General features: G+C 40.2%; 2 protein-coding genes across 9 annotated transcripts in view; both read left to right on the forward strand.

The window, feature by feature from the left end:
• The window catches only part of sh3bp2 (SH3-domain binding protein 2), a 28,846-nt gene extending 23,305 nt beyond the window's left edge, over positions 1-5,541 (forward strand). For 6 of the 7 annotated variants that reach the window (XM_051412193.1, XM_051412190.1, XM_051412191.1 and 3 more), the window contains 5 exons: positions 85-208; positions 971-1,026; positions 1,360-1,435; positions 2,206-2,265; positions 2,381-5,541. In XM_051412193.1, the coding sequence (XP_051268153.1) occupies positions 85-208; positions 971-1,026; positions 1,360-1,435; positions 2,206-2,265; positions 2,381-2,518 (454 nt within the window). In that variant the 3' untranslated portion in view covers positions 2,519-5,541. The remainder of the gene's footprint in view (positions 1-84; positions 209-970; positions 1,027-1,359; positions 1,436-2,205; positions 2,266-2,380) is intronic. The other variant, XM_051412187.1, reaches the window with a different exon arrangement.
• Positions 5,542-11,430: 5,889 nt separating this feature from the next.
• Positions 11,431-13,680, forward strand: part of vldlr (very low density lipoprotein receptor) — a 60,751-nt gene continuing 58,501 nt past the window's right edge. For both annotated transcript variants that reach the window (XM_051412194.1, XM_051412195.1), the window contains exon 1: positions 11,431-11,913. In XM_051412194.1, coding sequence (XP_051268154.1) covers positions 11,841-11,913 — 73 coding nt within the window. In that variant the 5' untranslated portion in view covers positions 11,431-11,840. The remainder of the gene's footprint in view (positions 11,914-13,680) is intronic.

A 13,680-nucleotide genomic window follows, 5' to 3' on the forward strand; every position in this document is an offset into this window, starting at 1 on the left:
ACACAAAACATTCAAAAAGTGCACCAAAAATACAGAAAGGTAACCGGGTTGAAGGTACCAAACTTAAACGTGTTTTCCCCTCAGAAGAGCATCTCCAGATGGCCAGAGCTTCCGTTCGTTGGGAGATGAGACGCCCACAGATTTCAGGAGGAAACGAGACTCGGGCAAACACACAGTGGGAGACGAGTCTGATGAGGACTATGAGAATGTAAGAGAGTGATGTAATACTGACCTTAACAGCAGGCTTCTGGAGTACTGTGTATAGATGTTGCTGTAAAACTCAACGCAACAGGACATCATTTTGTCTCAGGCTGTTGACATGAAGGTTCACAAACCACACAACTGATCTCAGACCAGGTGTCCTGATTTCAAGGTTGCTCCACTTGGAGAAACTGAATTCAATTAGTGCAATATTATGAGAGAGGTCACTCACATTGCGACAGTTTGTCAGGAGCAAATGTGAGGTTTTCTTCCCCTGACACATGGTGCTTGTATCTAACAGAAGTGCTGCTCTGAAAATAGGACAGAATGGATATACATGAGCCACAAGGAAGGTTGAGGGTTATAAAGGAAACGTGAATTAACAAGCTCCTGCAGATATGTATTAAGACATATATACCAATAGTCAACTTGGAACAATAATGTGTGAACATTTTGTAAAACATAACAAACAAAAAGACATCAACAAATCACCTACTTTACAGGCCAGCACCTCCATTCCTGCTGTCGTGCTTTAGTTTAAACTGCTAGTTGTGTGGGCTCAAAAAGGATCGGTAAGAGTTTGATTTTGGGAAATGATGTTCAGAAATCATTTCAAAGCCTGCGATTAACTGTTTAACTTAATTTTATCTATATTTTCTACAACTGCAAATCTTTTAGTAACATCAACAAACTTATTTCTGTGGCTTTTTGTTGCTATTTCTGTATTTAATGTCTCAGATTGTGTTTAACCAGGTGTTCCTCTCTGCAGGTGCAGCTGCCGGACTCTGTGTTCATTGACACGACTGAAACCAGCTTCGTAGAAAAGTATGACACACTTTTTATAACACAGAGCTGTAAACTGGAATATTCATTCAGCCTGTTTCTGCCCTCTAGTGGCAAACAAGAAAACCGCTTTCTCTTTCTGCTTTCTTTCATGCCATTGACATTGTTATTTACTTTATTTATGATGAAATTTCTCTTATGTGTTTTATTAACCCTAGTTTTAATCTAAATTTAACACATGGGAAAACACATCTGCTACATGTATTCTTGTTCAGTCTTTCTTGTTTGCAGCAGTGGTGCAGTAGTCCAGTATATTTGTGTTTGTGTGTCTGTCTGTTGATGAGCTGTAACCAGTGATGATGTTTGTATCTGCAGGTTATTCAGAGAGAGCCCCATCCCTCCACAGGACGGACTGTACGGCATCCGAAACTCAGGAACCAAAACCTCACAGGTAAAAATATAAAGCTGCTGTGGTCAGTGACATTATAGACACTGGGAGGTCCAAATGAGAGCCCTCCACCAAAATGTTTTTTATTGCATTTCCCACAATTCACACATAATGAAAACACATTTAGAACATTTTTGATGACCACATTGATATTTGTTTCGATATTTTTAACACAGTCGTGGTCTGCTCTGGGCAGCAGCATGGGAATTAATTCCTACAATTTAAATTTTTTGTATTTTCCCCAACTGGAATGGCCACACTGAATCTGACTGTACTGAATGAGTGTACAGGGTGAAACCAGGTGTACAGCTACACTCACTTTCACTTTTCTTTATCAAATGGAAATAAATGATATTATATTATACTGACGTTAGCATTTAGCTCAAAGTACTACTGTGGCTAAGTACAGTCTCACAAAGCAGCTAGCATGGCTAGTGTTAAAATGACGTGAGATGCTGGATGGTTAAACTCAAGATTTGCTTATCTTCTTCAGAAAATGGATATTAAAACTGAATAGTACTTTACCCTTAGCTCACTCAGTATGAAATTAACAGGCTACTGAGCTCGTTTAGGTCTTTATAGAAATAAAAAGCTTACCCTTAAGAGACTATAAGACAGTATAAGAGAGTATAGGGGTTTTAAATGAAAACAAATCTCAAATAACTTTAGACTGCATTACCCATCATCCTTTGTTCTGGTATCTTAATAACTGAAGTATGTGATACTGATGTAAAAGACAGTCCTAATTGGAATGACTTTGTTGTGTTGTCCAGGTGCTGGTGGTGTGGGATGTCAGCATAGGCAAAGCCAGAAACTACCGGCTGTTTGAAGAGGTAAAAACCTGCTGCTCTTTTTTTATATTTTCACAATTTAGAATGAGACATAATGATAATGTAACATTTACAACACGTGACTAAAATCTCCCGTCACTGTGGCTGTTTCTGACAGGAGGACCACATTTTTCTGGACATTGAAGTGAGCTTCCCCACTCTGTCAGCTCTGATCGAACACTACTACAGCCATCCTCTTCCTCACCACGGCTCGCTCTGCCTTCAGAAGCCCTTCACAAAGACAATGAGCATCTGATCAAACTAAGTTACAGCTGTAACCAGTGAGGAACAGAGAGTCAGGAATGCCTCTGCAACTGAAATCCACCTTCGTCAACGACACATGGAAATAGACTCACTAACTGTGAGAATATATTAAAACGGATCATACCTCTCACAGTTCGGTGGAAAAGAAGACGGATCACTTTTCTCCTGTTGCTGCACCAGAACCTACCATCAAGCTTCATGTTAAACAGCAAGGACAGTAACTTTTCTAAAATTCTGACTGCTCGGTCACCAGATATTGTGGTTGCAACTTATGTCGATTGTGACGACAAAAACATCTTACTGTAGTACAAACTAGACTCTTTTCTTAACACAGCAAGCCATTCTAATCCTCTTTTGTGCACTGAAAACATCCGTTACTGTAAATACACATCAATTATTAAGTTATGACAAAGAACATGTAGAAAACAATCAAATGGACCAAAACATCTGAATTAGTCAGATACCTGCTCTGTCTTTGAAGCATTCCTGCTGCTTTATGCAAACTGAAGAATCGGTGTGATGAAGCATAATCCAAGAGCCAGGATGGCCAGTCAGATGGATGAGATGTGTTTTGTCCACAGGGGGGCGCTGTGACATCAAAAAAGTCAGTCCAGCTTTAAATCCAGGTCATGAGGGTCCTTTGTCCCATTGCTCACACTTGCTGTACTTAAGAAAAAGTCAAGCGTACTAGAACTGATTGTGACACAGAGAGAGCATCACCCCGTCATCACAATACACAGCTGGCTTGATTTGATTTTCACTTAAAGGACAATCCATTAATGACTAATCATCATAATTTTTAATGTAAGAGGCAGAAACACAAAATCTGCTCGAGACGTGGCTACACGTGACAAAATCTAAATTTTGGTAGAGAAAGTTGATTTACTTTTCTAAACAAAAATAAGTTTAACATTCATTTGACATGTTAAATATCAGTTTTGCACTGGGTCAGTGTACATATTATTGACACTGAAATTGCTGAATCAAATGGTAGCAAGCTTTTAATATAGCTCCCTATAGTTGTTGAGATTCAGTCATCTCTATATCATACAGTGGTCAGTCGTTAGTCTTTTGGAGTAAGTCATTTTATCCTATAAGAATACATTATAAAAGGCCTCTGTCTGCACAATGGATATACTGGACCAAGAAGAGCAACAGATTATGATTTTTCTTTTTGAAATATATTTTCTATATATAACATTCCAGAATATGTATATGTATCAGAAACTATGAAGATCTGAAATTCCTAACCTGCTGTCTAAAAGGTGTTTTCCTGGAAAAGCAAAAAAGCAACCCCTGCTAACGACTGACACAAGTATGAAAATATGTTAAGAAAAACCTGAGCTGTAGCCTCAAACTTTGCAGAGCTGAAACATTTCTTTGGATTTGTGCCTAACTACTGTTAGTGCTGTAAAGGAAATTATAAAATTCCACTATGGACATTAATGGGTTAAGTAGTATGGGGCCATTACTGTAGCAAAACTATTTACAAATGTGAGTAGTAGAAGTAGAGTTGTGTAACTGTATTGTGTGTCTACACATTTACAGATTTAAATACACATTTATGGATTTGTCTTCACATGCAAAAGTCAACACAATCGGAGATGGATTTTTTTTCCACATTTACAAATCTGATTACACAAACAGATTGAGACACAGACACACAACTCTCCACTCACATTTGTAAATAGTTTTGCGACAATAATGGCCCCATAAGGTGGGTCCAACCTTACAGCGTTAGTTACATTCAGAAATCCAGTTCTACTGCAGAAGCACCTCGACCCACTATATCTAAAACAGACATAAGCTGTTATATTTGGTTTATTGGTTCATGGTTTGTATTTAGGAAAGAATTTCTCTGCATATTGTTTAATATTCAGGCTGAATCAAACAGGTTCAGCTTTTTTATGTCTGTTTATTACTGTCAGTCCTAAAACTAACTTATGTGTGGCTGTGTTACTACCTACTGGACTGGTGTGAGACCGTGGTGAATTGTGGGATACGCTTACCTCTGAATGCTCCTCTGAAGCCATACTAGAATAGTTGTGGGTTAAGTGAAGTACGTGTTGACATTTCTCACACACTTGTCTACAACCTGGTGGTGTTGGAGACCAATAGTGTGGGTACTGGCACATAGCCGTTGTCTTCTGTATTCTCATATTGTGATCCAGGTCCATTCAAATGTTGCCAGTGTCCGGAGCAAACAACACAAAAAGACGCATAAACCTCAAGTCATTAGTGAGAGGGCAGCAGTGTTTCACAAACCTACATGGTCCTGTCCAGATTTTGTACCTCTGTTATCTGTGTAATGAACAGGCAACATCTCACTTATTTAGTGTGCAAAACTCACGCAGCACTGTAGAACGCTCCTTTAATTAGAGAAAGTACAACAAATCCAGCTCAAATTGGCTCTTCATCAGGTTTCGGTCTTGAAAATGTTGTACTCTAATGCAGTGGTTCCCAACCTTTTTCCTTTAGGGATCCCTTTTCTATCATTTAGTATACTGACGAGCCCTGACTAAGTGACATATATTTTGTTTGTGGAACATTTCATACAATTCTCCTTCTGTATTACGTATTTTTTTAAATAATTTTTAACAATCATACAGACTTACTTGGCTTCTTTTTTGCCTAGCACGCCTTAAAATCAAGAAGGCTTCGCAACTCCTCCATGAAGCTTTGGCGACCCCTAATGGGGGCCCCGACCCCCAGGTTGGAAACCACTGCTTTAATGTAATGGAGGATAGAAAAAACTCACTTATTAACAAGAGCTAAAACCTGACCATAACTGGTGCAAAATGTCAGACTGAATATGAAGAAATCAGATGTGTTTTTGTTCTCAAGTGCCAATACAGATTTTACAGCACTGACTTTAATGCTGTAAATTGCTCTCTATTTATATGTAAATGCTGTATGTACTGTAAAAACAAAACTGTCTATAAAAATGTAAATATATTGTTTTCTACAGAAATATATGTTGAGAAATATGTTGAATTGTATAAAGTATTACTTCAAGCTTCCTGTTGTTTTATCTTCTTTCTTTTTCTAAACTTTCAGCTTCACGAGTATTGTCCTACCCCTAGTAACCCAATGTAAAGATAATAGCTACATAGATTATTATTTCACTATTATTCAGCACATTTTTATGAATGAAGGACTGATTTAGTCTATAAAATCTCTCTCAGGAAATACTGAACATTTTTCATTCACTCTCAATGATTTAAACAACTGGTTTGTTAATTTTGTTTTAGCACTGAATTGATTGAGTTTCATTTTATGACTTTGTTGCCATAAAACTCAAACCCTAAAAACCAAAACATTACCATAGATTCTGTAAACGGGTTCATTTGAAATATTTGGGTCACTTCCTGCATTCAAATGTTTGCTGTTCAGCAGCCAATTCCCACATGTGAGATGTTGGAGCTTCATTAAGATTTCAGTCTCTGCTTCTAACAGCATGTCAGGGACAACAGAGGAACATACATATTGCATTATCATCACTGTTCCCTGTGGCTGGGCGACAGAAAACAACCAGCGCAACAGTGGTTGGTGAGAACTACAGTTGTAGTGGCTGTGTCGGCCATGAGGGGGCAGCAGCAATGAGCCCTTTTCCCAATTCATAAAAAAATTTGTATAAACCACAAAAACTTGAAATGTATGCGTTATCAGAAGTGTTTCAAACAGTGTGTTTCAGTTTCAGAAGGAAGAAAAAGGTTTAAACAACATTATGTAAGATTCGGATTTGTGGGATTTGGCACCCCCAGTTGCATAGTCACATAGTGGTGCACGAACACGCGTACGGGACACAGAGTGGGAAATAGAGAGGCACCATTCACCCTGTTACAAGAATGACAGTGAAGCTGTTATTTTAAGGTAGAATAACAGTAGATGTTGCTTTAAAGGATGAGGACTAACTGCTCGATCAAATGCATGTGTGGTCCAAACAGTCCACACCAGTGCTATAAGAGAGCTCTATCAAGGGAGACTTATACCTGCTAATGCCAAATGCTCCTTTACGGAGTAGTCAGAGTAAATACTGTGTGTTGTATAAGTGTCAACAACAATATGGGAAGTTGACCAGATTTCCAGATGAGAGTAACCAGCTTTGAGTGTCGCTGTCTGTGGTGCTGAACAGCACTTACGGTCCAATGAGAGCACATAGATCAGTGTAATAAAATGAATGACTGGATTAACGGGCTTATTGTGATACACCCACCCATTCATTCATCTTCATGGATATCTTCACAGCTATAAATTAGTGATAGATGTCATTTCTATTGAAAATAAATGGGCAATTTTAAATTTCATAAACCAGCCACACCTTCCATCTGGTTTCAGTCAGCACAGAAGGAGGATGCTTCAAGGGGTGACACGTTTGCACTGACTTTCTCAATTTTTCAAATGAAATATATTACTTTTATGTATTTCACTGCTGTGATACCAATCACTGTAATCGTTTCTCACAACTTTAGAGCTCATTTTGAAAGAGATGAATCATTCTGGTGTGGTATTAAATCAAAGCAGAACCTCCTCTCCCCTCTCTGCTGCCTTCTCTGAGGGCTACGCAGAGAAAATAAAGATCCTAAAGAGAGTGGACTAGCAGCTCTCCTTCACAGAGAGATAACGACGCTCCCCCATCGGCTACAAACATCTTCAGAAACCTGGCCCAGATCCGGGCATGATTAAATATCTGCTTTCAGCCAGTTGTGAGGTTCCCCGCAGCTTCCTGGTGAGATGTGGATAAAGCTGTTTGGTCTGAGGAAGTGTTGATATCTGTAGGCTGTGTGCAGTTCTCCGCCTTATAAATGTCACTTCTCTGCTGGATTTAAACATACAGAGTTATATTTTTTCCATGATGAGAAGAAAATGAAAAACTGAAACCCTACCTCGGGCCTGGTTTTATGAACCATCTGTAGCTGAGTTCCCTCAGGTTTTTTTTTTATTCCTTTTGCTCTGGTTGAATCTCAGTTGTTGTAGCTAGTTTTATTTGCTCCTATAACCAACTGTGAAAGCTGCTGTTTCATTGCACTGATGGATACTTAACATTTCTCTCTTTGCTGTGAGCCACTCTGCAGAGACAAACATTACATTAAAATTAAACATTTCCAAGTTGTGTCATGCCTTAAAGGACCAGTGTGAAGGATTTAGTGGCATCTAGTGGTGAAGTTGCAGATTGCAGCTAACTGAGCACCACTCTCGTGTCCATATTTGATGACGTTGAAATTTGCAAAAACATTAACTTGCAAAAACTATGAATATTATATTCCATTTCTGCCAATATATTCTCTAAAATGTTACACAATGGACCTTTAAATCTATAATATAGGCTACTGTTTTTACAAAGACACGTTGTTAGCAACATGACACAGTCACAATTGCTTGCACATCTCTTCCCACATGATGCTGATGCTGGAAAACTGCCACAACATTTACTGGTTAGCATGCATGTGAGGGGAAGCAGCTTAAATGGAGCCATCTGGTACCTTAAATGTTCACCTTGGGTTTTGCGCCGGTAAACACTATGCAGTGACATCTATCTGCCATGTTTGATTAGAGATGTTTGACAGTGCACAAAATAATTAGCTTTTCAAACGCTTGCATCAAGTCTGCTTGCAGCCACCCCAGACTGGATAGTCATCACATAGTGACAGCATTTTTATCCAGGGTATCTCTGTCCACAGTCCATTCTTGCCCTCAGGTCACAGCCCAGGTGCTTTTATGGTTAGCTTAAGCCACTCTGTTGTTGATGTTGGTGCAAAATAAATCTGACACGTACTCATAAACCTGTGTGTAATAGTGGTGTCCCTTCAAATCTTACTTATGTGGGAACACATTGGATATTAGCTTTATATATACATATGTACAGTACATCAGATACTGCTTCTGCAGCTGTCAGTGTTACTCTGCACTTGTCCCTTACAGATAAACTAATAAACTAGACTAAACTATTCAATTCAATTCAATTCAATTTTATTTGTATAGCGCCAATTCATAACAGTTATCTCAGGACACTTTTCAAATAGAGTAGGTCTAGACCGAACTCCTTATAACATTATTTACAGAGACCCAACAGTACCACCATGAGCAAGCACTTGGCAACGGCGGCAAGGAAAAACTGCCTGTTAAGAGGCAGGAACCTCAGACAGACCCCTCCAGTTGGGGTGTGAGAGAGAGAGAGAGAGAGAGAGAGAGAGAGAGAACAGAGGTAACAACAGAAGGACAGAGACAGAGACAAAGGTGCACAGCATCAACAGTAGCAACACCTACACTAATAGTAATGAGTGACTAGAGCTGGTTAAAAAGCTTAGACTTGCAGCACCTGTAAACGTGGAGTCACTGCACAGAAAAAAAAACTTAAGCTAGTTCAACAGTTCAACAATTCCCCACCGACTTACAGTGAAAATGTGAGTGAACTGAATGAATTTGTTTCGAGTGGGTTTATGAAATGAAGTTCAGCTTTTCAGTTTAATTCAGTTTTATCTGTATAGCGCAAAATCATAACAGGAGTTATCTCACTTTCCACTTGGAGCAGGTCTAGACAGAACTCCTTATAAAGTTATTTACAGACACCCAACAGTTCCCAACAGCTGTTATATATCCCTATATCGTCCCAATAAAGCTAAACATTAAAGTTTTGTGCAGTGACGGATGCTCAAAATCTGCTGGCTGGCTCTCCATTTGTTATTTTCTTTCACATTAACTATTATGAAAAATATAAATAATTGATTTAAATGAACAGTGTAAAATATCAGATAGAAGCATCATTGCTCAGAAGCATTTTATGCATATTCGGCTCATGGGTGAGGGGCAGCGATTGTATCAGGGTTGCTGTGTCCCCCCCTGGCCACCCCTTAGTGCCGCCACTGCCAACTCATGGATCTGTTGGTGAAAGTGGACTTCCTGGCCTGGATTCCATTGTCTCCTAGTTACCTGTAACAAAACCCACACACATTTTGTTCTGAACATAATAAATAATGTTTTTCTGTACTGATGCATTGCCCTTGCAAATACATCGTAACCATTTTCTGCCTTGGTAAAATAATGCTGTTTCTTTAAAGCTCTAATTCTCTCCACCAGTCACAGAGCTGATTATCCCTGCTCGTGAGCCTGCAAATAATGATTTTCCACAGCTGTATTTCATAAGAGACTGGATTTCCTGCTAGTAGATCAGCAATCGGTGTGTGTGTTTTAGTGTGCGCTTGGAAGTGACCGCAAGAAAGAGACACTGACAGTCTGAGAGAGAGACAGAGACACTTCCTCATACAGAATTGTACAGTGGTTTGTGTGTGTGTGTGTGTGTGTGTGTGTGTGTGTGTGTGTGTGTGTGTGTGTGTGTGTGTGTTTGTGTGTGTGTGGTTTTTCTTCCAGGGAATGTAAAAATCTGGGACAGAATGAGCCTTGGGGTGTATCAGCAGCCATCAGCCATCACTGAAGATGAGGTTCAATCCTCTGATAAGAACTCTGAGAGCCTATGAAACCTGGCAGCACGCAGCCCTCTGGAAAACCCAAAGACCTGGTGATCAAAACGGGGAGAAATAACATCAGACAGAGAGAGGGAGGAAAATGTAAGAGCTGGTTCCAAGATTTGGGATTCACTCTTTGAAACATGAGACATCGGCTCTTACAAAATGATCGGCATTAAAAGCAAAACTAAACATATGTTGCTTCTGAAGTGGTAGGTAGTTGCCAACACACATTTCATTTCCAATCATTCTGACATATTAAACAATGAGCTTCAGGTAAATGTGACATAACAAGACTAGATAAAGACTGGTTTCCCATATGCAAACAACTGAGTACGTACCTCGTTTTGGAAATTGAATATGCCATTATCCTGTAATGACCACTGGGGGTCACAGTGATCACTGTTTAGCACAATCATACAGGTCACTGGAAGTCAGTGAAGTTTGGGGTGCTGAGAGGAAATCTATATATATGTATATATAGCCTATATATATATATATATATGTATATATATATATATATATATGAAGACATCATACTAAATAGTAAATGCACATTCGTGACTTTTGCATTAAAACGGCCAGGATCACTCACAGCCTATTTAATCTATCTGCCACAAATACCATTGTACACATGTAAAGTCAGTTTAAACATTTTATTGAACTAATGGTTTTCATTATGTCAGACTTTAGGGGGTGCTGCAGCCCTCTCCGCACCCCTACTTCCAGCACCCATGCAAACACAGGCTCACTTTGAAGTGCCTCTATGTTCAGTTTTATATCCTGAATATTTCAGTTTAGAAAGAAACCGGAGTCATTAAAAAGTAGTTTATGCTCAAGTATTTTTGTCCCAGTGGAGCTGTAGTGTGAACTCACTGTTGGTGAAAGTTTACCGATTTTCATCCACAAACCAAGTAATTGCACTGATTAACTCCAGCTTTGTGGCTGAAGGTGAAGAGCCGGGTTGGGCTTTATTAGTTTGGATAATAATGTGCACAATGTAGGTTACTTCAGCTTGTAAAATTATTTATTTATTTTAATTGCAAATTCGGGTTCGGGTCGGGCTCGGGCCCTAAACTGCTTCAGTGGGTCGGGCTGGCACAGAGTTCTTCCAGGGACGAGTCACAACTCTGCTTTATAGGAACAGTGAAACTGACCCTGAGTAATCCATAAGTTAACAGAAAGTTGATCAATGACGGTTCTGATCACTGATAAACTGTTTTCCAATCCAGTAAAAGTCTATCTATCTATCTATCTATCTATCTATCTATCTATCACAAAGACATATATAATTGCTTAACAATGTCATTAAACATAACTACTGCTATTGTTTTTTAGCTGCTCTGTCTGTGTGTGAATAGAATCTACTTTATTATTCCATGCGGATGGTGAAGGGTTAACAATGTGCCAAAGACGTGCTGAAGGAGAGAAAAAAAGAAAAAAAATCCTTCTCAGCTGTGACGGTCTCTGTGTAGCACCACTAACAAACCGGTCACCGGGGCCGCTCGTTACAGTCAATTTTAGGAAATGGATTTCAGCTCGAGAGGAGAGAACGGGAGCCCGAACCGCCCCCACGGCGCGTGGTTGTAGAGCGAGATCAAAAGGCGCGTGGCGTGCGCGGCGGCCGCTCAGTTTTATTCTCACTGCTCCTCTGCAGCGCGTGCTGCTGGTCGGTTGGTCGGTCGGTCGGTCGGTAGCGTCGGGAGGAGCGGCGGTTGTGTTTGGTTCAGCTGTGTGTATGTGTGGTTTGCGCGTGAACCGGCAAAATCAAAGAGCAAGCAGGCCGGCGCGAGGCAGCGACAGACACAGGCAGCCCGCGAGCGCTCAGCTAGCAACCGTACACTGCCAGAGATGGTCACGTCCACACCGGGGATCCTCCTGCTGCCGATGCTAATATGTCTCCAGCACTGCATTAACGTCCACGGTAAGCTTGAGTGTGTGTGTGTGTGTGTGTGTGTGTGTGTGTGTGTGTGTGTGTGTGTGTGTGTGTGTGTGTGTGTGTGTGTGTGTGTGTGTGTGTGTGTGTGTGTGTGTGTGTGTGTGTGTGTGTGTGTGTGTGTGTGTGTGTGTGTGTGTGTGTGTGTGTGTGTGTGTGTGTGTGTTGGGAATCGCTGCGCTGGGAAACGCGCACTGTGTACGGTGAGGTTAGCTAACATTACCCAGCTGTACACCTGTCTTGGCTGCTCCTTGAAGGAACGACCGTGTTTGGCTACACCTTGGGCTAATCAACCTTGCGCTCCTTCCTAGCTAAGAAACCCTTTAAATGGCGTCTCTTGGGGGCTAAAAGGAGACGCTTTCTGTTTCTGTGTGTGCTTTAAATGTATTTATGAGGAGCGTGTTCGTCTTTCTAAATTAGTCATTGGGTGTTTTTAGCTCAGTGTCTGTTTGTGGAAATGAAAGGGAAAAGGGGGGGGGATGGAGAGGCCCGCTTAGTTTGTGTTGCCTGCTGTACAGCAACTGTCGCTTCTCATTCATGGCCAATTAGCCCTGCGGTCAATTAATTTCACCCTGAAAACACGCAGCCCCTACCAATATACCCCTGCTTCTTGTACTGTGTCGGCGTCTATTCATGTCCTGATTTCTCATTCACTTCCACTGTGGGATTCTCCTCTGCCATCACCACCCCCAGCGAGGTTGGTAATTTATTTATTTTATTCCTGAAGTGGAAGCCGAGAGAGGGAGAAGGATGGCAGGGAGAAGAAAAAAGGGGCTTACAGTGGATTGATATGGAGCGATAGTACAGGCAACAGGGGGCGGTAAGATGCACCGCAGTCCCGGTAGGGTAGCGGCAGCTGGGAGAGGAGTGACCGCGGCCAATTACCGACCGCAGGTGAATCCAATGACGGCCTGATCATGAGCGCAGAGGCCAGGGTTACGTTTGTTACCAACTGGTGGTACTTGCAGAGCAGTTATCATTTCCATGATGTGATAATGAGTTTTGTTTTATTAATCACTACTGGGTCAATACAATTTTATAAAATGATGAGAAATGTTAGTTATAAGTTCCCAGAGCTCATCTTCACACTGTTCATTGTGTCCAACCAACAATCTAAAACAGTTTATCAATACAGTAATAATAATAATAATAATAATAATAATAATAATAATAATAATAATAATGACTGAAAAAGGGGAAATTAGTGTAGAAATGATAAATCTAAATGATAATCTCTGGATTAGTCAAATGACTGAAATGTAAGCACCAGCTACATTGATAATAGATCAGTTGATCTAGGCAGAATGTTATTTTCAGCTTCTCAAGTGTGATTTGCTGATTTTCCTCTGGTTTATTTAATGTGTTTGGGGTCTGGACTGTTATTTGGTGAAAAAAATTAAATATTAACATTTAATAGACTAGAGAATGATTGATTGTAGTTGCGCCTTTTTATATAAATATCAGTCAGTCATGTTGCCAACTGGGACTGTGACATGAAGTGAAAAGGTGGAAAAAGTAGTGGCTCTAAATTGAAGAGGCCTTTCTTGTTCAGGTTAAATCCTGATTTTAATTACTTTACTCACCTAACATAGCTTTTTCCCTTTTTTTTTTTTTTAGCTTGCTAAAATTGGCAACAGTTCAGTGAGCTTATTATTACCCATACTCATTTTATGGGCTGTTCTGTGTCTGAAATGTCTTAGTTTTTGGAGATAACTGTAGTACAATGGTGTGTAGTGCAACAGTCCTGGGTCAGGG

The sequence above is a fragment of the Dicentrarchus labrax genome, unplaced genomic scaffold (genome assembly GCF_905237075.1).
Source record: "Dicentrarchus labrax unplaced genomic scaffold, dlabrax2021, whole genome shotgun sequence".
Classification (NCBI taxonomy): Eukaryota; Metazoa; Chordata; class Actinopteri; family Moronidae; genus Dicentrarchus; species Dicentrarchus labrax.